Source organism: Sturnus vulgaris, chromosome 2 (assembly GCF_052056855.1).
Source record: "Sturnus vulgaris isolate bStuVul1 chromosome 2, bStuVul1.hap1, whole genome shotgun sequence".
NCBI classification, from domain to species: Eukaryota; Metazoa; Chordata; class Aves; order Passeriformes; family Sturnidae; genus Sturnus; species Sturnus vulgaris.
This window is the reverse complement of record NC_142244.1, coordinates 110,473,654-110,498,876: the sequence shown is the minus strand read 5'-3', so window position 1 is coordinate 110,498,876 and position 25,223 is coordinate 110,473,654. Positions and strand designations below refer to the sequence as shown.

General features: G+C 35.6%; 1 protein-coding gene across 1 annotated transcript in view; it reads left to right on the top strand.

Moving 5' to 3' along the window:
* Positions 1-25,223, top strand: part of CFAP47 (cilia and flagella associated protein 47) — a gene marked incomplete at its 5' end in the record, with an annotated part of 257,080 nt that overhangs the window by 45,723 nt on the left and 186,134 nt on the right. The window contains 7 exons of the mRNA XM_088159355.1: positions 3,144-3,244; positions 5,295-5,423; positions 6,183-6,432; positions 7,166-7,372; positions 10,254-10,347; positions 10,896-11,036; positions 12,670-12,865. Of these exons, the coding sequence (XP_088015481.1) occupies positions 3,144-3,244; positions 5,295-5,423; positions 6,183-6,432; positions 7,166-7,372; positions 10,254-10,347; positions 10,896-11,036; positions 12,670-12,865 (1,118 nt within the window). The remainder of the gene's footprint in view (positions 1-3,143; positions 3,245-5,294; positions 5,424-6,182; positions 6,433-7,165; positions 7,373-10,253; positions 10,348-10,895; positions 11,037-12,669; positions 12,866-25,223) is intronic.

Below are 25,223 nucleotides of genomic sequence, written 5' to 3'. Positions count from 1 at the left end.
CAGACATTTGTGCACATAGACAAGATCCTCCTGAGCCTTCTTTTCTCACAGCTGAACACTCACACCTCTCAGTCTCTCCCCACAGCTTCTTCAGTCCCTTCTACATCCTTCATTCCTGACCACCACCGTCTCATGCTCACTGCAGCCACAGTCATGGAAGTTAAATCCTTATGATCAACATCAGCTGCAGAATCAGTTGATGACTTGCAGGATCCATCCCCTCCTCCTTAGTGTGTGCATTGTGTTTGCTGTTGGCTGGGTGTATTCACGTCTCTTACTGTGCTACCACAGCACCAGCAAGGCACATCCATGGAACAGGGAGGAACTTCACTTGCAGCACCACCACGAGCTCTGAGGGGTTTATTTGTACACAGATGTTCTGGTTTGAGGCTGTTCTTTATATTCTACATCATGCAGTTACTTTCTTTGCTCCGAGTAATTTCACCCATGGAATTTGTGTAAGGGGTTCAGATGTACTGCAGTTGTTCTCAAGCACACTTTTCTGTGTTACATTACTGTGCAAATCAGATCATGAATGAAGATTTTCCCGAATCTCAAACTGGCATTTAGGATGGAAATGACTGAGGCGCTCACTTCAGACTGAGAAATCAAGAAGTTGACTGAGTCTGATAATACAGACAGCTGAGTTGCTTTCATGTAACTGGAGAGCCTTCATTCTGGCTCTCATTCTCTCTCTTTCATGTAACTGGAGAGGTCTTTCATTAACCTCCATCCAGCTTTCTTCCTCTCCTGCCCCTCACTCAGTTGTCTGAAGTTCAGTGTGCCTGCAGAGTATTGAGAGTTGCCATTTATCACAGTAAAGTCATGAGTTGGAAGTTGCAAACCTTTGTGTGTTGTAGTTATTGACCCTGTATGTCCCTAAATGCCTTGGTAAAGGTAGAATAGGCAAGCCCTTATGCTTGTTTTGAGTATGTACAAATGTACACTTTGTGCACAGAGATAGGTGTAGAGGTACCTCTCACAGCCATCTGTCCTGCTGATGCCCTGATGCTGAGATTTTTTGCTGAATAAAAGCAGAAAGAATGATTTTTGCTACAAGAAATATTATGCTGCAAGGTGCAAGTGGCCAGAGCCCTTGCCTTGCCCCCAGCCAAGTTCCAGTAGGATTAACATTTCCTAAGAGCAAACCAATGCATTGCAGAGCTGGATTATTTACTTAAATGACTGTTAGCTCTCAAACTGGAATCCCAGTGGGATTTTTTACCTGTAAGAAATTTGGCTATGGATTTTGTTGGAACCTTTCTCTATTTATTAAAGTTGCCTTGAAAGTCATATCCAAGAATATTTGGAGAGCAAAGTATGAATGAGGAAATGTCCTGGTTTAGGGCAGATTTGGGGGAAAACCTCTGGAAGGACCCCCCAGAAAGTAAACCCCCACGACTCCTCCCCCCACCACTGGGTTCAGGAAGAATTTCCTCAGAGAGAAGTGAAAAAAACCCGGTTTATTTAACAAGCAAAACACTCCCCAGCACAAAAGAAAAAAAAAAAAAGAAAAAAAGAAAAATTAACAACACCAGATGATAAAAACTCTTTCACCACTCTGAAAGGATGACAAACTCAGAAAGTTTCTCCAGCAAGTGGTCGCTCAGTTATCAGTCTCTGGCGCTGGGGAATGGCTGCTGCAGGTGACAGAATGCAGACTCCCGGTGTTTCTTGGGGTTTCCCAGGTCCCCGTCCGGAACAGGTTCAGATGGTATCCAGGAGAGGGAGAGGAAAAAAAAAAAAAAAAATCCAGGGAAAAAATTGGACTGCCTAGCTAAACTAACTAATAAGCAAAAACAAGGGCAAAAGCAAAAAGTAGGAGCGAGAGCAAAGCCAAAGCAAGCAAGCCAAGCCCAGCCTCTCCTAAACACAGACCATGGGGGCGGTGAGCCGGCTGATAACGAGACAAAACAAAGCTTCACTTTCAGAGTCAGTCCTGAAAGCACACGACATAATACCAAACATAAACAGAACACACGATTGGAGATACAAACACCATAACATCACCCTAGGACAGGAAACAAAACGAATTTCTGGTACTTTTAAAACATTCCTGTTTTCCTTGATTATGTTATTCCACAAAAATTATGTCGTCTTATAAATAAATTAATCTGAGAGGTGTTGTGGTATCTTTTCGTATTAATCTAAATTTGCAATAAATAGAAATTTCTCTTGGATTGTTTCAAGGAAATAGAAAATATACTCATTTTTTCTGCGCAAGGTATATTTTTAATATGCGCAATTCTCAATATATTAAAGCAAGATGGATATCAGCATGCTGTTTGAATTATTAAAATACATTTTTCATTTTACTTTTGACAGTTTAGTCAAAACAATTAATTAAAATTAATGTTACTTAGTAAGAAAATGAGGACTACAAACCCAAATTTTAATAACATAGGACTAAGCTCAGTTTAATTACCTGTCAGTTACAATGAGCTAAGAACATAAATACAGATGGCTCACAGGATTGCACTGATGGCCATAATTTGCTTGTTGACTACACTCTGAGAGACTGAGGTGAAGTACAAGAAGAGGGTTAAAAGGTGGATTGCTGCACATCAATAAAGTTGCTGCAGGTAGAGCAGACACTCTAGGGAACATCAGAACATGGGCATCAATTTCTATTATATTCCAGCAACTGCAGTCAATATCCTATTGTTTTTAAATTGAATCTATTTATTTTTAAATATTTATTTTAATATTTCTGTAAAGTCTTACAGAATAAATGCTACATCAAAATATAAGTTGCTTTTCAAGAAAACTTCCCTTGTCAAAAGTTATAGGATATATTATTTAGCAAGTTAGCAGGCATATTTAGCAGATTTATTAATGTCAGTTGCAATTTTAGGTGTTTTTCTTTTTCTTTTTAGAAATACACAGTTAATTTATTTAATTAAATCTCTGCTGACTCTGACTGATGATACACCCATGCTCATAGTAAAACTAAGAAGTGGAAACACTGTACTAAGCTTCAGCATTTTAAAAGGTGCAATCCCACCTGTGTAATCCATTCAACCATTACAGAAGAATGAAGGAGTTCTGATGTCTTCACTCTGTTTTTTGTTCTTGTACTGAAAAATATTTTGATTATCATTGGTAAATAGAAAATAGTAACTTCTGTATTTTGTTTTCAACAGGTTCTCATTTCTGGTTGCTGGAACAACAGACAATTGTCTTCTTACCTTATACCCATACTTGGCATTGCACTGCTCTGATCAAAAAATTGTCTGGAGAAGCAGTAAGCTGTCAACACTCTACCTTTGAGATTATATTATGTCTATTAGTATTAGCAGTGTTTTCAGGGTGATAACAGGGGTATGATCATCAAGATAGCATTTTCCCTCATTTATTGCAGGGGGTACTGCAATTAAACTTTTAAAACCATTTATTGGTTCAGTTTTCTTGTTGAAAATAAGGACAAGTTAGATAAAGGATTAGGTAGTATTTATTGAAAAATATTGAAAAAACTGAAATCTTACAGAATGTTTTGTGACTTGTTCTAAATATGACTAGGGAAAACAGCCAAAACATTAGAGAACAAGTTAACTTAATTTGAATTGTATTGATAGACAGTGTTCATATATTTTGAAGAAAGTAAAAGAGAAACCACATGATATTACTTTAAAGTGTGATCATTATTTTCCTGTTGGGAATAGTTTTCAGGGAATAGTTTTTGACTCCTGTCCTTGAAGATAGAAGGGCACAGCTATCTTTTAAGACCTCATAAAAACCTGTGGTCAGAGAGCAGAAATATTTTTATCTGCACTATGTCTCCCTGCCTGCCTCCCTCTGCCTGCCTCTGTTTCTAAATCTCAGCCTGTGTTCCCCCTCCTGAATCCATCTCTGCTGCCTCAGTGATCTGCAATCTCTGTGTGTGGTTGTGTTTATGGAAAGAGATTGGGATCATTGTATAATTCAGGTTGGAGGGGATCCATGGGGGCCATCTAGTCCAACCTGCTTAAAGCAGGTTCAGTGTGGGGTAAATGATTATTTTTTTTATAGCTGTATATGTGACCTGATGCATTTTGATGAAATAGAGAAGTTTTTGGGTAAGGAAGTAAGTCCTTAGATCTGAGACTGATTTAGCATCAAAGACTGAATTCTAAGACTGCATTAACTTAAAGTAAGTGTGTCACTCAGAGTATTTAAGGGAAAAGAGAATTGATATTTGGGAAATTGAGAACGGTATTAGCAAGAAGACAGGTAATGTTTTAGTCTTTTACACTGAAATGAAGAAGATAGGTATAGGTACCACATCATTCAGGGATCATAGCACAATTAAATGAAGATAGGAAGGGGAAAAAAGTATTCTCTCTTATTAATGTGTAATTTTTTGTTTATTTTCTTTATTTTTTATGACCCATAGACCATTTTTGCAAGCTTTTTTCTTAAAGATGCTTTGCAGATTTCCATTGAGGATTAAGCCAAAAATGGGGTTTTAAAATAAATTATCTCCCATTAATAATGGGATATTTCTTTCCTGTATTGTTTGCTTATTGGTTTGTTCACACAGTTTGTGTCAGTTTTGAAGTAGTCATTACTGCTAAATTCCTTGGGTCTTTTTGATGTGATTTTGTATAGACTGTGTTGGTGTGAATGCTGTTTAATGTGACCAAACCATATCTATAGAGCACAGTGTCTTTGAAAGGTATCCAGGAAGGCTTTGCCTCCACTCTGACACCATGCTCTTGTTTTACTTCCTACAGGTGTGCTAGCAATCAAAAGTTAAAAGTTAAAATATAATAATAGAGAGTTCTTCCTTCTCCTAGTGGTGTATTTGCTTCTCTGGAAGCTTCACTTGGTGCCTATTTTCTTTTGGTCTGACAACAGAGGGTCCTCTAATCCTGTCTTAGGCCAGTGTGAGAATGTCAAAATATCTGCTATTTCAGAACTGATGGACTGATAAAATTTACTTCTGAGTTTGGTTTGTAAAATATGTATTGTTGAATCTGAAAGAGCTTGATAATGATGTACTGAGACTCATTACACAGCTGTGAACAAGAAGTCCTTAAGAATATTTTGTTCATGACACTGAATTCTTGAACTGGCATTGTTCTGATTGGTGCTTTTCAGCTGGTAGGAAGATGCATCCTGTAAAATATACAGTTAATGGAGAAAAAAAAAGCATGAATTTTTTTCTGAATCCCAGTCTAAAGTGAGATTTTTATGAGAACTGAGATAAAAACTGCTACTTGATTAGTTGAATCATGAAGTAGATACTAATTTATAAATTTTTAGAGCACAGTAAAATATTTTTTCTCAACTGCAACTTGAATCTTTTTTTACAGACAATAAAGACTTCAGCAGTGGTGAAGTTGTTCTACAGCCATGTTTTACACCACAGTCACCTTCACGTAGTTTTTCCACAAGTTCTTTAGGTGAAGCTAATGGCCAAAGCTATGAAGATTCTCTATCAGGTATAGTACAGCACATAAAATCAATGATCTTATAAAGAATGAGCCTCTTTTCTCCACATTGTATTGTTTTTTCTTCTTAAATCCCAGTAAGGTTTTTTTTTAATTCAAGAAGGTATCAATTAATATATTTTTTTGCATCATTTAATGAAAATGCAACAGTGGTATTAAAATACACCTTCAGGGTGTATTTAGGTGACTTCAAAAGTCACCTAAGTTATTTGTGCTATAAGTAAAATTATTTGTTTTCTAGCTACCTTTTTTGCAATTTCATTGTTGTTGATGTTAACAACTAATAGTTGTTAAGATATATAAATTATGAGCAGATCAGAATTTAGGAGTGAGATAGCCTAACAGAGGGGAGAAAAGGCTTATAGATGTAGTGGGAGTTGTACCTGTACAATAACTGCTAAAGTGAATTTGCAGTGACTGACAGGCGTAGATGTGTCTGTTGGAATTGTGTGTGAGACTGATCCCTTTAAGATTCTGGCTGCAGTTTTATAAGCCATGCTTGAATTTATTTTTTGCTGGTTGGGAAATGCTTTCTTCTGAAAGTGAAATTAGATTGTAATATATCATTTATTCTATTTCTAAGACATGTATATGTAATTTAAATAGCTTTTTCCTAAAATAAGTTGATCATTTGTTGTCTGGAAGTTTTTTGTTCTTTGTAAATAATTGTGTGTTGAATATTTTTGTACCAGACAAAAATGAGGAAATAAGAAATCTTTCTGGATGTTTTATTTTGTGTATATCATTCAGAGAGTACCACTGAAGAAAGTGAGAGTGATGAATATGAAAGTGAAGAGATTGAAGAAACAAGTGAAGAGAGTGAAACTGACAGTCAAAATGATGGGAAAGGAAATAAACGTGAAGTATCATTTTTTCCTGATGAAGATAAGGAGGAGTACATCTTCTTTCAAAAGACCCTAGCTGCTGTGAAGAGTTGGTTCACACTCTTTGGCTGGTCTAAGGGACAAAATCCCATTTCAATACCTCATTCACTGAGACGGTAATTCATGCTTAGAGCTAACTCCAGTCTGTCTCATAACAGGCTAACAGATCTACTCAAGTGGTTTGGATATGATCTAAGGAATATAAACACACTCTAATGCACAGTTTTCTATCAAAATTGTAACTTCTATATGGTGCTTATATGAAAATGTCATCCAGGTGTTAGTTTTTGCATTCTAAAATATATTTTCATCTACAATACTGCGTATCATAATGCAGTGTATGTTAAGCATGCAGTTCAAACGATATGTCACCTTCTTAACTGAATAGATTCTCCTCTAAGAGTGAAAACAGTTCTAGCCTTTGCCCCTTATTTGGTGGCATAAGTATGTGCTTTAACAATATGTCTTTTTCCCTCACATAATCTAAAGATCAAGAAATGGATGCGAAAGAATAATTTTATAATCGAGAGTCTTGCAAGCACCCTGAAAATATATCAGTTGTGGTGGCCTCACTTACTTGATCTTATCTAACTTGGTACTAAATAATGAAGAAGCCACTCTCCTGGGAAACAATCACATAGACATTTATAAACATGATAAAAATCTGAGTTATGTTTGTCAGAAAGTTTTATTCTGAAAGTTCTGTAAAGATGAAAATGCGCTGTACTTTTTAACCTTCCTTGCTGCTGTTTTTAATTCATAGTTTGTTCAGTTAGCCTTGTGATATATGTAATTGCAGCTCATTTTGTGCATTTAGAAGAATAATATCAAAGGCTTTTTCTCTCCTAGTGATAGGTGTATAGTCCAGCTAACTGTTGCACCAGAAAAGAATTTTAAACGAAAGGTTGACAAAGATAAGTGTTTTTATGAGATGTTGCTGCATCTGAGTGGGCAACCAATACCAGGCATTGCAACGAGCCAGTCATTGTCCCCTGATCCAGTAGAAAGAGTCTTCCAAATCCACTGGCAGCATTCTGAATTGCTTTCCTTCCTTAAGTAAGTACAAGTATGATGAGATATCCATGCGTGCACCTTTTCTTTCCAGTTTTTAAAATTAGCATACTTCAAGCCTAGTTCTAACTGGATGGAACACAGTGCATTTAGGGTTTCTTTTATACTTTTTTGTGAGATAAGATGTATGTATTATAACCTTTAATTTATTTTTACCAAGGTTATCTGCAGTTTACACTAGTCAAAGTGTACTTTGGTAGGGTTATATCCAACACAGGAATTCCACAAGAGCTCTGCTTCCTTCATTGCAAAAAGATGACTCATAACCTTTCTTCTTAGACATACTTAGACATACAGTAGACAGGCACATGAAGTTTTTCATTCATCATCTTGTCATTCCACTGATGCTCTTATGTGCAGTCTTCCCATTGAGATTTTCTAGGAATCTTGAAACTAGCATAAATGATGTGTGTTGAATACTTTAAAATGATGAGTTTTGGGGTAAGTGGATCCCAACCCTTTTTGCTAAAAATAAGAGCAAATGGAAAGAACTACTTAAGTGTTTTGAATGTGTTTCTTGGGAATTTTTTCCAAGCTCTTGAACAGCTAAATTTTAATAAAAGACATCAGTTTTACTGAGCTTTGGCTGTTAAGTCATGGATGTATTCAGAGCAGAATTGAAGCAGCAGCCAGTTGGTCAAGGCTAAGTCCAGTGCTTTTGTACACAAATGCATCGATGACTGATGGTTGTTGAGGTCAAAAGATCAGATGTGAAGTAGTAATCCATACCAATCCTAGAAGAACAACACAGGTTTTCATAGAAAAGCATTTCTAGCTTATATGTATTTTGATGATCTTAGAGGTCTTTTCCAACCTGAACTCTCCCATAATTAATTTGGTGCTCATTTTGTGCTTCACATTACCACATCTTGCTAGTTTTCTGCCTCTCCTAGTTTGTGTGAATTCTGTAAGATTTCTTTGTGTCCCCTCATTTATGAATCTACTTTTCCTACCTTAGGCATTTCAGGATCATCTAGAATATTTACATTTCCTCACAGATGTTTATAGATCATTGTACAAAAATGTCTGATTATCTGCACTGCTGGCATGACTGTGTGTAATGAGGGGCAGATATCTAAACCCAGCTGAGATATGAATAATTTATCTGGAATCTGCTATCCCTGCACATTCACTTTGATTTGTGGAAAGTCAGCAGATCTTGGTTTTCTTACACCAGCCACTACTTTCTGGTCAGCGTGGTTCAAAATAAAGCATAATTTGTATCTCAGATTTTCCACTTGCCAAAGCAGGTGAATGGTGCTTAGTGTTTCAAGCAACATTCCAAGTATCAGTTTTATTGTACTACAGTCAAAGGTTTCCTTGGTGCATTACCACAGCAGAAAAACTTGGGTATTTTACAGTATAACTGGGTTGTTGCAAGCCTTAGGTCTTAAGGAAAAATGTCTTAACGGTGTGAAAATATTGATCTTGGACAACTGGCTTCATGTTTATTATTAACTTGAATGAAGAGGAGTTTTGTTAAGAAGGTTTTCCTCAGCCACTTGGGTGGCAAAATGCAGCCCAATGTGAGAATGTTAAGTTATACAGAGCTTTGCTATGATGACATGTAACCTTGTTACATGCTTTTCTTGGAATGAAAATTATAGATTGCACCTATTCCAATGTATTTGCCAAGTAAAACCATCAAAAGAGAGATAAGATATCTGAAAAGATTATTACTGTACAGCTTTTTTATTTTTTCATTTGGGAGGAGCTGAAGTTTAAAAGGGATTTAATGGAATGGAGTTTATGGATTAATAGAAAATGGGAATCTCAGACATGGTGAGTTTTAGAACCAGACTGCTAAATTGGTGCTATTTTTGTGTCTCTGGTTAAAATACTTTTGTTTTTAAAAATATTCCAGATAATTATATAAAACATGAAATTTCAATAATTTGAAAAGATAAAGAATAATTTTCCAAGTAAAATATGGAAACTGAAATTGTACTCTTACTAGAACAATATAATTCTGTGAGAAGAGTAATAACTTGTCATGATCTTAATTGCAAACTGACTTTTAATGTACAAATTAAAGTTACTTTGAACTGTTTGGTACTGAACAGTATGATAATTTCATTTGAATGAAAGATTGGTTATGCAAGAAGAAATGCTAGTTTAATTTGTATTCCCATTAACCATCTTAAAAACTCATAGAACAATTTAAATCAAGATATGCTATGATAATCTTCCTGACCTAAAAGTCAGGAAGCTTTTCCACTTTCCTGAGAAAAATAAGCTTCACAATTCTACATTGTTTTCCTTTCTTTCCAGCACATTTGTTTAAAATGTGTAGTTTGAGATAAAGGATAGTCTTTCTTCAGTTGGAAATTAACTTTTTTGGTATTCAGTTTAATGAAGTTGCCTTTTGTTACAGCATTTACTTTTCTTGTTGGATTTATAAGTAACTTGAGAAGAGATGGCAGGTCCGTTGAGAGTTTTGAAATACCTTTGCTTAATCCCATTAGATTTCCAGTATCATTTATAAATATGAAACCACAGACAGATAAAAACATCATCAGGTTTTAATTCTACTGAAGTTATGCAACGTTGGTCATTTGGCTTTCACATGGAAATGGATATTATTTGTTTTGATGTTTTGTGTTATAATAAGTCCTTCATGGAGGAGCTCATAAAGAAGCCGATCTGTCCAGAGTTGTATGTTCTTTTAGTGTGTAGTTGTAGCCATAGGAATTGAACATGAGTTTCTATCCACCAAGCTCATCTAAGCAATGAATGGAGCTGGATCACTAGTCCAGAGGCTATTGAGATAGAGGAGATTACACAAAGGTTGAACAATTGGAAAAAATTGGATTTCTCTAAAAAATAATTATCTTTCCTATTAACTTTTCCTGCTTTGTGATTTCAGAAGCCAAGGAGCATATCTTTCTCATGTTATGCCAGAATTTTTGCTTACACCTGAAGATTATGAGATATGGACTGAAGTGAATACTGGGTTGAGGGTAGGTAGGTTTGGTGTTTTTTCTCTTTTTAACAAAGCCCACAAAGTGGGCTTAGTTTCGGGCCTTTGAATACTAGTGGAAATTCTTGGTGGACTGTGAGTGTTCTTACTCTGGTGACTGTTTTGGATTGCATAAATCTAAGCATATGTGTGAGACTAAATAGGAATTTAAGCTGACTCCAACATTTACATTGGTCTCCCTCTTTTTTTTTCAATTCCTTCTGATACTGGTAATAACTGATACTAATGTCTGACAGATATGTTTTAAAGTAGAGATCAGATTATCATACAGATTTTGTCGTTTTTAAGAAAAAAATTTTTTGTATTTTCCCTGTTTTCTGATTGCTGCTTCCAAATGCTGCCAATTCTTTATTATAGTTCTTATTCTTGAGATAACAGCAAACTAAATAGTTTTAATGTTGGTCACTATTGCACTACAGTAGATGTTATCACCCATTTATGCCATTGATTCATTATTGTCCTCTTGTGAATTTCTATCCAAACTAATGAAATGAGTATTGAAAAAAATTCTCATCCTTTTATCTGAAGTATTTCTCACATGAAGTGAAGAGAGGAAGCATGAGAAGCTCAGGCAAATTAAGTGGCAGGCGTATTTTTGTTCTGGAGAACAGAACGTTTGAGACAATGAGCAAACGAGCTTGGACAGATGTGCTGCTGCAGATATACAAGGTAAACTGCAGATATATTTACTACCAGATTCTGAGGAACTGATGGGCAAAATCTTTATTTTGAAAAAGATCTGTAGTATACAGGGAGTTTATTTTTTTCCAAACACATCATTAAAATTAAATACTTGTAAGTACTTTAAGAAGTAAGTACTGTAAGAAAAAGAAAGTGTGAGAATATTTTAAGTTTCATTAAAACTTTATAATTGTGTTAATATGTTCCAACTAGGAAATGTTATAATACAACAGTCTGCATTTTGTAGAATTAAATGTTGTAAAAATATTAGTGCAAGTAAAGAAAACTCTGTCATGCTTTTGTGTTACCCTGCTTAGAATCCTTTTTCACTGGACATAATTGCCTAGATATATAGCTATAGCATTTATTACTTTACATTTGAACGGAAATTTTAAACAGATAAGCATTTTTTTATATTACCTACTCCTTTTAAAATATGAACAACTTGGTCACTATAGACTTCTCAAATATTTTTCAATTTTATTTTTACTGATTGTAGAAAAAAACTTGGGTGTCATTTTTTCCAAAGTAAAATTTAAGTGCTCATCAATAATCAGTAACATTTATGTGCATAAAAGAAAAATATATTTATTTCTGTTCCAAGGGATGGGAAATAGATTAAAAATACAGCTAATATTTGGTCTTCCCAGTACAAGTCAGACATGGATGTACCTCCAGGATCAGTACAGGCTAGGGGATGAACAGATCATGAGCAGCTCTACTGAGGAGGACTTGGAGGTGCTGGTGGTTGAGAGGCTGGACATGACCCACCCATGTGCACTGTCAGGCCAGAAAACCAATTTTGCCCTGAATTTTATTTTAGGCCTTTAATGTGAATCTTTTCATGAGAAACAATCAGCATAATTTGGAACTAAATAAGCAACTGGGTCATGAAAGATACAATTTTAATATTGTCTATATATTGCTCTGGTCATCAGTGTAAGTAATTAAGCAATTAGTGCTTTGGATAGAATATGCACAGTAATTGTTGGAATACAGATGACCTAGTGGTTTCACAGGGTTCACAGGGAGGAAAGTTGAAAACAAAAAATATTTATGAGTGATTGAGATAGCGAGAATATCCCAAGTTGGAAGGGACCCATAAGGAGCATTGAGTCCAGCTCCTGGCTCCTCACAGGGCTGCCTAAACCAAGCCATGAGATCGTTCTCCAGATGCTCCCTGAGCTCTGACTGAGTTGGTGCCATGGCCACTTCCCTGGTGTGCTGACCCACCACCCAGTGCTGAACCTTTTCCTAAGATCCAAACTTGCCCTGTTGCAGCTTCATTCCATTTTCTTGTGTCCATGTTGTTGATCATCAGAGGGAAGAGATTGGCACCTCCCTCTGTTCTGCCCTCCTTGAGGAATTTGTAGACTGTGGTGAGGTCGCTCTTCAGCCTTTTCCAAGCTGAACAAACCAAGTGATCTCAGTGGCTTCTTGTTTGTTTTGCCCTTGAGGCCTTTCACCATCCTGTGTAGTGGTTATGTGGGTGCTAATGTGTAATCTCCGAATCCTTTCCTAAATTAGAAAACCTTTTAGAGTTTTTTTGTTTTTTTCTTTATCTGTCAGGTCAAAGTTCTTTTTAAAGTTCATGCTTTAAAACATTTTTTTATCATTTCAGGTGTTTGTTCTTCCACGCATTTCTTCCCGTATTTTTCCTGACCCATTGAGCTTGGAAAGCTTGCAGAACATGCCAGGAATAAAATCAGAACCTTTATGCAGTAATGTATACTCTCGATATGAACGAACCATCCTCATCTGGTTGAATAAAAATTATGAGAAAAATCGACAAATTATATGGAAAGATAGTCAAAGAGGTGAGGTAATTCTTTCACTATGTTCTTTCTTCTAATGCTCCTTTTGTAGACTTTTGCATTGTTACTCAAAGAGATACTGTGACAACTTGCCACTGAAAGTATCTTTTAGTTATTGCCTACCCATATGTATTTCCTTTCCTTGTGTTTCTGTGTTCCAAGACCAGCATCTTTTGCTTAGCACTGTCCATGATGTATCTTCTGAATTCTGTGTGCTCTTAATAGTTTTTAACGAGGCATAAAGGGTGATGTGAACCCTCGCACTTCTTTCCATTAATGTTGTCAGGAAGTGCTAACAGTAATTACTTTATCTTAATATTCCTGTTTATAGTGACACACAGTTGTTACTATGTGTGTTTATAGAGGAATGTTTGAGCTGGCTTTTCAGAATTTTTGGAATATTTTTCTTATGTCCTTTATTCAGTGACATTTAGGAAGGCAGTAGAGACCAAGGTTCCAGATGACAAATCTTGTCCTGCTTGCAAGAGCAGGTTGACTCTCATAATTGCTTGAGTAAGGCTAGATAAAATTACCCTTTCCATTTAAGACTGATCTAGGCACTTGGTGTATTCAAATCTGATAAACTATTCAACCACTAGTAATTATTACTTCTATTTTCTTTCATGATTTTTCTCTTTTGCTTCTTGACCCTAACTAACTTAATTGCTTTTTTCAAGCAGTAATTTTGGATGTGTGGTGAACACCAAGAAAGGCCAGTCTGGTGATAAGCAGGGATGACCTCCAGAATGGCTCATAGGCCACATGTGCAAAAAAATTTCTGCCGTTTTTAACCTCAAGTGATTTATGGCCTCTCTCAATTATAGATAATCTATTTGGATTTCATCTTCCCTAAGTCTCATTTGGGCAGAATCTCTACCTTGCATAGGCTTTGACTATCCCTTTGCTTTTCTCATTTTACTGTGTAGAAGCAAATTGTAATGGCTACTCTCAAACATGTTGAATACTTCTGCTGGTAAGATTGAAATGTTAGTCTCTACCTCCTGCATCCAACAGAAACTGGTCCTTTGTGCATATTCTGGGTCTGGTCTTATGAGTAGCTCAAGGAGCTCCCTAGCTAAATAACATGCCCTGCAGTAGGTAGGTGTACTTGCAATATAATATTTTTTATTATCTTTGCCTGCTTTAGTGGGGCTTTCTTACAGGTGCAGGTACTGCTCTGCTGGGCTTTTCTGAGCCCCCTGTGTGCAGATGACAACTTGCAGAGAGAATGGCTCTGTCTGACAAGGGCTGTGGCTCACTCTAAATGCTGCATAGATAAATTCCTCATCCAGTCTGTCTCTTCTCTGGATTGCAGGCTCCAGTAAAACCTGGGTACTGAGGTGTGGCTGGCCTTGTTATGCTCTGTGGGAGTTCAGTGAGAAGAATCTGAGTGCCAAAATATATCTTATTTAACATTAAACTTTTAATTGAGTTATAGTCTCTAAAGATGAGAGGAGTGAATCTGAATCCTAAAGTGCAGCTCTAGTGGACATTACCAGACAAAAAATCTGCAGATGTCCAAGTGGAATATGCACTAAGGATTGAAGGAACCAGTTATTGAAAGTGTTACTTTAGTTGCCTAAGAGTATGTAATGAATTATAATATAAAATGAGGGGTCATTAATAAGTCATCATATAGTTTTCAGCAATTGTAAAGTAGGTTTTTTTACAATTATTTAGTTCTAAAGGCTACTCAAAATTGGCATCCAAAAAGAACAATTTAATTACAATATTGGGGTGTTCTAAGAAAATAATAACTTCTGCTAAATCGTGCTGTCAGTAAGATAACTCACTAGGTTGATATATTAATTATTGCAAATCTGATTGTAGCTTTGACTCTGGGTCACAGGTGAAGATGAATTCTGTGGTTACTGCCATGGAACATTTATCTGCATTACAGTTCTTGCCTACAATTTCACTTAATTACACTTTTCTGCTTTCAGAGAAGTGCAAGATTGGAATGAAAAGGCAGGGTTTATATATACTTCCTGCATATGGGAAGTTACAGATACTGTCTTGCTATATCAGCTTCTTTATAGGTTTTTGATTCATGACTTCTGTATTCTCTTTTCTGTAGGGTGCACAGAAATAACTTGATGTACACACATAAGCATGCCCTTTTCTTTTGCTTCTATTTCCATTTCTCTCCCCAGACTGCATAAATGAGCACTGGAAAAGATCTAATAATTAAAAAAACGAAAAGAGAAAATTCTGAAAAATTGTGAATTCATGTCTTAGTGTTATGCCTTTGCATTATAAAAGTGTTTAGTTGTGCAATCTTACACTGTTTTGTTTCAGAGATGACCTAATATCTCTTTGAATCCTCTGTTTTAGCCTTCTCTTACCTCTAGCTTGTTTTGCTTTTGCTGCCTCAGAATGAATTGGTGTCTGCTACTGTGCTGTTCTTTCTGCCAAATGAAGCAAAGAATCTGAAGGCAAAGAACACAGGAAAGACTTGATGGACTCAATGTCTTTTTTTTTTTTTACCTTGGTCTTTACTGTTTAAGATTGAGCACTGAGCAATCCCAGGCCCTTGAGATGAACGGGACAGTCTGGAACAAGGAAGATTTGGCTTTGGTGGAGGAGGATCAGACTGGGGAGCCACTGGACAGACACAAGCCCAGGGGACCCAGTGGGGTTCACCAAGTGCTGAGAGGCCAATGTCATTACAAGGTCACATTCAACAGCCTTGGAAAGGTCAGGATAGCCTTAGGGGGGAAAGTTTGGAAGAGATGTCATTTCCATCTGGAAAGAGAATCCAGGAAGCTTCAAAGCCAGTCACCCTTGTCTTGTCTCTTGGGATGCTGATGGACTAAATGACCTTTGCAAACATTACAAAGCATGCAAAGTACAGGAACATTTTTGTGAGTAATTGCCATGAATTTCCAAAGGGATAATCGTGCTGGACCAACCTGATTGCCTTCCTTGATGACATAGCCAGCTCAGTGGACGGGGGAGAGCATGGATGTTTATCTCAGCTTGGGCAAGGCTTTCAGCAGCCTCTTGTAACATCCTCAAAATCAAACTGGTCAAGTTCAGGCCAGTTGGGAGCACAGTGAGGACTGAAGTTAGGCTGAACTGCCAGGCTCAAGGGTTGTGGTCAGTAGCACAAAGTCTGTCTGGAGTCTGGTGACCAGTAATATCCCCAGAGATCATTTGTCTGAATTTGTTTCTTAAGATCATGCACGGGAGAAGAGCTTATATACCTTGTCAGATTTAATATTCTGATATACTGTTGGTCCTTTAAGTTTTATGATGTTAGGGTTAATCTTTAAATTTATACTCAGATATTTTGACATTTTAAATTACATTAGCTTTAAACTAAGCGTTTAGGCAGGCTTTTCCAGAGGAAATTAACTGTCTCAAGGAAAACTGTCAGAGTATATTAAGTGTTCATGCAGCTCAGTTGAAAGTCTCGAATATCCTCAGTTTTGAATTTTGGTTGTTATTATTTGCTAATTTTAAGAGAAGGACTAGGTTTGTTTTTTTTGTTTTTTTTTCCCAATTCTTACTACAGTGCAGATCAGAGAGTGTTAACATTTATGTTCCTGCATATTACCATCCAAACACTCTGCTTTGAATACTTAGCCCTGACTAGCAAAATGTATTGACCTGCTGTTTTCAGCTCAAAACAATCTGTTGGGTCATCAATTTCCAGTAAATAAATGAAGATCTATCCAGGCCACATTTCTCAGTCTTTCCTTTGATACCTAAGCTCCTTAGAGTGAAATGTGACAGTGAGAAAAGCCTAAGCTACTGCAGTGCAGAGAGGTTTCAAATATTCATCTTTATTACACTCTTCTAAAGTTGGAGATAACTATGCCATTCATCAGAACTCTCCTCTTGCAGGAATTAAGGTCTTAATAGCTTAGAGAGAACATTAGCGAGGAGTTTAATGTCTCCACGTCTTCTCTCCTTACTGCTACTGAAAAATAAATACGTTTTAAAAGCATCTTGGCATGTGTTTTGGAAGGGCAGGCTTTGTACTATGTCTTATTGACCACAAACTGGAAAGCAATGTTGAAACTTGAGTCCAAATGCCATAAAAATGTGAAATTCAGCTATGCTTGTTATGCTGAGACTGTAATTTTACATAGGATATAAGATTCAGTGCCCACTTAAGGCATTATATGCCTTATATTATTATATAATAACAGAGGAAATATTAATTATTTGAGCATAATACATTTTCAGTTTACCTTCTAGTGTTCCTTATCTTCATGTTTATTTTCAACATTTCTCTCTGAAAGACTAACTGCTAATAGCATGAAAGACTAACAGTCAGGAAAAACCCTTAAAGAGTTGCTAGAATATTGGAATATTGTAATTCAAATCCTGTAGTCCCTAAACAGTAGAAAAATCTTGCAGGTTGGTGAATTAAATTGTCTCCTGAGAAGCTGTATATATCTTCCTTATTAATTATGACTCTTACCATGGTAAAAAAGATAAATTATGTTCTGGAAATAGGGAATTTTCTTCAGTGTGTTCCAGGAAGGTTTTGAAAAGAATAAATAATTCTATATTTAATATAAAATTGTTAGAGAAGATGACAGCCAGTAAATAACAGTAATACCTGAACAGTCAATCTATACCTGAGATTCAAGAGCTGTCCCCAGAGCAGATACATCTTCACTTTACTGGGAAAATCTGTTTCAGATGGAAGATAAATTCAAATCCATTGCCAACACAGATAGGTGTGTCTTAGACATAGTGGCATCTCACAAGATTCTTTCTTCCATTTAGGAAAGTTTTGAGATTTATGCATTTTATTCGCTTCACTGTTAATGAGCTTGAGGGTTTTGTGGTTTTAATTTTTGTGTTTTCTAATTATGATATCAATTCAACATGACATCTGAGTTAAAATGTTAGGGGACAAGATATTTTAGTGTGTGATTACATATCCTTACAAAATTGTGTGAGAGTTAATAGAATTCTGGTTTTAAAACTGATTCTGTAGAACTTTTATTTTAGCATTTATTTTAGCGTAGCAATTCAGAAGTATATATTTTTATTTCCTATGTTTTAATGAATTTTTCTTTCTCTGTCCTTTGCCCTCTGTCCTCTCTCCTTTCTTTCCCCAGTTTTTAGGAAGGGTATTTAGGGAGTCCATTGATTTTTGCTTCTCAATTTAATAGTTCTCAGAGAAAATTGAGAAACTAGAGTTAAAGAATGCTTTCACCCTTTGAAGGGTAGAAGGGAAGACTCTCATTTAATTTCATGTTAATTTTTTTCAGTTAGAATCACTGCAAAACAGTCTTTTCCAAAATAACTAATCTTGCTTTTCAAACACTTAATAAAAAGCTGAATTAAAGCAGAGAAAAAGACTTTCTAATGAACTGTTATAATGATTATAAAAAGTCTGACTTGCAACAAAGAGGAAAAGAGAACATTGTTCTTGAGTGATAAATCCTAGAAGATATTACCTGAAATAGAAATTAGCAAAGTTTTAAAGCATTTTTCTGTGTTATATTTCATGATCTGCACAGCAGAACATAAGAATGAAACACAAGATGTAAATATGGAATCCAATAAATTGGCTTTTCAGCCCTGCTTGCCTTTCTTTGTTGATTTGAACATTCCATGTTTGTTTCCTCTAGCTGAAAAACCCACAAGATCATATCAGAATTTTATTTATTGAAAAAGAGAAAAATAATTATTTTCTGAATTTGAAGTCCATATGCCATTGAGAAATAAGTAGAACTTCATGCTTCATTTCACTTTCTAGATTTTTGAGTAGTATAAAAATTGTTTTGTACAGTTTATACTGTCTGGCATTATGCAGCTTCAGGGAGATAAAAGTGTGAAGAAGGGTAATCCTTGGAGTTCTAGATTGAAAACATTCAAAGGGTTCATATTTGAAAACCTGTCAAAAAGATCTTAAAAAAAGAGAGTAAAGCCTAAACTCTTAGGCCTATGTATATTTTTGTATATGTTTGTGTGGACATATATGCATACATAAACACACGTGTGTGTTTGTAGACATGTATGCTTATTTAAAAAAAATAATATATTTATATATATATATACTGGCTCTCAAAAGCATGATTTTCTAAAGAAAAATAATCATTAAAATTATTAAAATTAAATTAATTAGAAATTATTAAATTAAATTATTAGAAAGAAATTTTATTTCCTTACTTGCTATGCACTGTGAGATGTCTGAACAGCAATTCTGCTTTCAGCCAAACAAGGAACTTGGCAGTGTTTGTATGTTAATTGGAATAAATAAGCATTCTGATTAATTGTATAATTAATGCTACTTCTGCAATGCATGTGAAATATATATAGAGAGAGTGTTGTATAGCTGTGGATTTAGTAATACAACTTCAGATATTTTTTGAGGAGAAAACATATTTCAGACTGTGAAGTTTGAGATTCTGTTAATTCATTTTAAGTAGGAAACAATGAATTTCACTGAGACCACTATTTAACTTTTATTTTACTAAATAAAAAAACATAGGCATTATAGTAATCATTGTGAAGCCAGTCTAGAAGCTAGAAAAGCTGTAATGAATTGCTGTGATTTGTAGCATTTTAAATCTAAATGATCTATAAGTGAAATGCCATGATGTGAGGTCCCACTCTTAAGGTGAAAGGAGCCCCCAAGATTCATAAATACTCACAAAAAAATACTGACAAAAGTCAGGGTCTGCAAAAACTCACCAAGTTTTAGGAGTAAATCACACACTTGGAAGTTTGATATGTTAGTCCCTGAGCTGGTCTGTAAGGATGTGGCAGTGGATTTTGGATAAAAAGGTGAGATGAAAAGAAAGAGAGAGGAAAAAAGAAATGAATGAGAACAAGCGAGAGGTCAGCAGCCCTGGTTGCAGCCCTGGTCCAGCTGAGGGGGTGTTCAGGGTGCTGGGGGGACCACACGGGCTTGGTGGGGCTTCCTCACCCTGGGGGTGGAAGTTTTCTCTTGAAGGCCAGCAAAATGGGGACAGATGTAAGGGAATACTGCTCTTTGTCAATTTAAGATATTGCTCAGGATGAGAATCAGTGAAAATAGACCAAAACTACATAGAGAATGAAAGACTATAGGAAATTTTTTTTAGGAGCAGAAAGATGAATGTGCATGCCTCAGGGTATAAGTGTTCTGCAACAGATGGGAATAAATGAGACATATCCCCAGCATCTCTGTTTTTCTGTTACTGCCCCATGTGGTGCTTCTTGAACTTTTCTGCTTAGAATCATGAATTGAGAGTGGTATTAAGTTGATCTGTCAGTGATATTTCAAGCGTTCTGAGGTGCATAATTATCAGTTTTGATGAGCGAGTTGTATCCTGCATCCTGCCTGAAGTAGGAAATGTAATTTTTCTTTAATCTCTAATAAAATTAGACTTGTTTGCCATGTTAAGATAAATGTAGCTACACATGCTGTGTGTTCTGAAGGCAGATATGTTATCAATCCCTTAGTCTTAAATTTTGCATAATAAATAATAACCTTTTCAAAAGTTGTTCAAAGGCATATTTCTTATGCTCTGGATGATATACTTCAGTACAATCATTTCAAAGCTTGTTCTGGTTCTAATGTTAGCATGTACAGGAAAGGTTATTGCTACATATTTCTTCTGCAAATGTTTATATTTAGTGCCAGATTTAAGCTGCTGAAACAGGACTATAGTTTTTATTATAGCTATAGATTAGTTTCACCTCCAGAGATTTTCAGATTCTGGAGTAAGAATTTGCTGAATAATAATATAAACCATTATTACTGCACTAGTTTACATGGAAAGGATGTACTGTGATATATTAAAGGTCGATGTAGCTCAGTATTCTACCTTCAACAGAAGTTGCTTAGAGATGAGCAACACTGCAAATGTACAGAAATATTTTATACATACTCCCAGACTTCCTGCTTTAAAGCTCAGGACTCCTTCAGATGGAGGTGGCACTCCTGTAATGCTGTACTAGATTTCTCTTCTGCAAATTTAATTATATTTTCAACCTCTTCAGACTTGTAGTATCACAATATTCTGAAGCAGTAAGTAAATTTAAAATCTCTGTTCTGTATAAAATACTTTTTTTTGGGTTTGCTGCTTGATACTGTAACTTGGTTCTTCCTTTGCTGACAAATTTGTGTATTCCACTAAGCTATTTAACAACATCTAGTTTCTACTCTTGGTGTCATGCCTACTTACACAGACTGCTGTCTTAGCACCATTCCATTGCTACTCATAGTGACATAGTTTAATTTATGAATGTCTTATAAAGCCCTCCTTCATACCTTTAATCACAAAAGGCCATCAGTTTCAAGATTTTTGTGAGAATGTTTTTGGTTTATTTGAAAATTTTCATATAATAGTAGCCTAGCTCTGTATATTTTTTCCTCTGTTTTTCAGTAACTCAGAATTTGAAAAAATTGCTTGTGGCTATATAGCAGAAGATTTATCATTGATATCTCTTGTGCCTCCTTAGATGTAAGGATTTTTCAAGTTATGGCAAGAATTTAAATTTTTTATTATTTGTGAAAACAGCAGAACAAACTTCACAAGAAATACAGAATTTTAAATATAAATTTATTACTGTTCTTACTTTTTTATATAACACCACTTTTAAACTTAGTAGATTAAACTAAATCTGATCCTTTAAGTGTTTTAATCCTTAGTATAAGACTAGTTTTCACACTGTGGCACTGGTCTTCTTACCCATATAATTCTAATACATCATATTTCTGCATCTGATCCAGATGATGGATCAGTTAATAAAAGTGAAACTTTTATTAAAAAGAACCCACAATAAATCTCAGAAATGGAGAATGAGACCAGCTTTATTCTCATATACAAAGATTAATTTGAATATGCCACTAGTGTACTAAACAGGTATTTGCCTAGGCTGTTTTAAAAATCTCTGAAAAAGGTGATTCCACAATCAATTTAAGGCAATATCTGCCAGAATTTCCCACTCATTTCCATTTGAAAGAGTTTCCTATTGTCTAACATAAACTCTAGCATGGGAAATTTTGGATTAAGTCCATCCTTACTCTTTTAAAATATGGTGTGTAACGAATCTTTGTTTTTCTAGTAACTTTATGCGTATTTGCAGATTGTTATCTTCTCTTCCAGTTTCTCTCTGTCCCCTTTCTTGGCAAAACATTTCCATTCTTTCAGTCTTTCAGTGTACTCAGCTCAGGGTTTTTTTTTTTTGTTGTAAACCCTTTTAGTTGCTCCTTCTTTTGAAGTTTGGTGCCCATTGCTGGTTTCTATACGAGGTGAGACTTTACTAGAAATGAACAGAAGTGAAAAAATCAGTCTATGTGCTTAAGATGCAACACTCCTGTTAATGTATGCTAGCACAGTATTTGCTTTTTCTGCCACAGTATTGGATTTAATGTTTTCTCCAGATCCTTTTCTGCAGAAATTCTCTCTATCCAATTTTCCATCTACCACTTGCATAATGAATTATTCTTAATTAATTGTATTATGCTGCAAGCATCATTACTGGATTTCATCCCATTTGTTTCAGATCATTACTCCAGTTGTTCGAGAGCTTAAATTATAGTCCTTTCCTCATGAATACTTGCAACCAATTTTTCTTCCCAAAGCCAATTCTTTAATCTGTTTTATATTATCTCCAGATGGGAACAAGATAATTTTGTGCAATTTTGAAAAATTGCATGTGAAAATATTGGAAAGTACACAGTCTCGGATTTTTTTTGTAGACAGCTGATAGCAGTTAGGGTTACTGTGTTTCAGTGAAGTTTGTTCTTCACTTTACAGGATTTTCCCCCTAGAGTACATTTTAATTGCTTTTCTATCACAGAGAATGTAATCAAAATCTTACTGAAGTTAAAATGTGTAATAATAGTTCCTAGATCCATTGTATCATTTACATGTCAAAGAAATTTAAAAAAAAATTACCTAGAGGAGTTTATGGTGACTGTTGCTTGGTATTCTGCCAACAAATAAGTAGTTTGTCACTTTTGTGTAGAATTGTTGTAAGTATTCCCTTGATTATCTCCATTTGGAAAATAGATTTCATGTCCTGCAAAAAATCTTGAGGCGTCAAATTTAATAATAAATATAAACAAATACTAATTTTTTTTAATAGATTATGGGCAAAAAATAATTGCAAAACCTTGTAGACTTTTTATTGATTCATCAAGTGTTAAAAAACTCAATTGATCTGGACGTATTTAAAAACAAACAAACAAAAAAAAAGGTGGTGAATAATTAGACTGCCATGGCAAAACTTTGCTGCTTCTATGTAGAAATTCTTCATGAATGAGGCAAGCAGCGTGTCTTCAAGACTTGGCTTAACCTGTCAAGAGAAAGATGGAGACAGTGCTGTTATGCTTGGTTGCTACATGCAAGCAACATGATGCCATTACAAGTTAAAAAAAACCCCAACAAACCTATTAAAAGTAAGTGCATTCAAGAGTTAAGTTGGTCCCTGTTGGAACCCAGAAATCTGGGTTTTTTGAGCTTTCTGTGCTTTCTGGCATTGACCCCCTGGAGAACACTGCTTTTGACTTGAGGCCTTGGAGAAGGCTTCCAAATTTAAGTGATGGAGTTAAAATCATGGGTGTGTAGTTAAATAGAAGTGTGTGCTTTCACATGGTGAAGAGTTTTAAATTTGAGGTTTTTGTAATGTAATAGGTATGGGACAAAATGGAGGATTTTGAGCGGTGTTTCCTTTCTGTGTTGTTCTTCCTTTTTTTTCATGATTTCAGGCAGTAGTTTCTGGTTGGACAGTTAGTGCTGCACTGCAGGTCACAGGAGTTTGGTTATTGGGTCAAAAGTATAAATAATATAGGTCTTACTTCTCTATTGGACTGTTTAAAAGACCTTGTAACTAACTAGATTTGCCTCCATTTTGCTCACTTTTAGCTGGTAGCTACAAGTGTTGCAGAACTCTCTGTACTATAGATAAGATTTAATAAACCAAGCCCGAACACAAGAAAATTCATCTCCTTCATGTTTTTAATCCTGACTCTGAGTGAAAACAGAAGAAACTACAGACAAGGCACTAATTAAGTAGTGCAGATACCACCTTTACAGATCACAAATCACCGAATTGACTACGCATGCTACTTCCTTTAGTGCTGAGTAGAATCAACAAATGAAACAAATACTCTCATTTCAGGTCCCTTGCAGAGGCCTTTTGCAGTATATTTTTAGGTTTCCAAGTGTTTTTTTGAGTGCACTCATAAGTGGCTGCACATCCACTCCAAGCTAGCCTTGCTTATTTTCTGTTAACAAGTGCTTTCACCTCTTGTGATGGGTGAGACAGAGTACAAAACACGCTGTCATGGGTCAGGATCTTGGGTTTGTTGTAGAACCAGCTCTTGCCCTGTTTGATAATTTCATACACCCAGTTGCTTCCCACAGCACTCCATTCACATTCCCTCTGTACCAGGGAGGCCACTGGAGCATCACGGAAAAGTCAATTCCTGCTGTGCTGCTGCTCACAGACACCAATCTCGTGTCTGGCCAAAGTCCCTGGACATCCAGTGACATTTGTCTCTATGCACCTCTCTGATCTTCAGAATTTTCTCCCACTTCCAAAATCTTTCCTCCAATTATTAATTTTTTTCACCTTCTTTCCAGTCCCTTGTTGTCTCATCAATGGATTCTTTTTGGAAATGCTTCTTTTTTGCCTCTTCTTCTTTTCATAATTCGAAGTCCCCTGTTTTCCCAATCTCATTAGTCTGTATGCAGAGCACAGTTCATTATCTGCCTAATTGGGGCTTCTGTCTCACTCCTTTTCATTAATGGGAGATTTAAAATGTGCCATTTTAGTCTTGGTATTATCAAAATTTGCAGCCAGTCCTTTTGGGATGCATCTAGCAAGTAGGAGGAATCTGTCTCAATTCAGAACTGAAAGTTTGGACAATTTTCTCTCCCCCTGCCCCCAGTCACACAGAGTTGTTTGTTACCTGTTACCATTCGTGTTTGGAACTATTTTTGGCCAGGTTTTTATCATTATACTGGATGAAAATCTTTATCTTAAAGTGCCACTTGAATTTTTTTGTTTTTGCAAGAAATGCCAATACAAATGAAATTCAATATATTTACATGCTTAGAGGTATCCTGAGTAATAATTCTGATTCTATTGTTTATTTCTACTAAAATTGACTAATTCTTTTTAAAAACTTAATTACTGTAGAGTGGTTAGCTGGCAGATGTTCTGCTAGATTTGATGTAATTAGGAAAAATACATTATGTTTTCTGACTAATTTATTCACAAGCCTTTGAGTTAAGTAGGTTGATTGATAGTAGGAGGATTAGCTGAAAAACAACAAAAATGCTTATTTAATTAGCTAAGATGGGAAAATATTCCACTTAATGGATTTTTTCTTTATGCTCTCATTTACACAATTATAAAGCCTATAGTTCAAGAAATGGTTTTTAAAAAATAG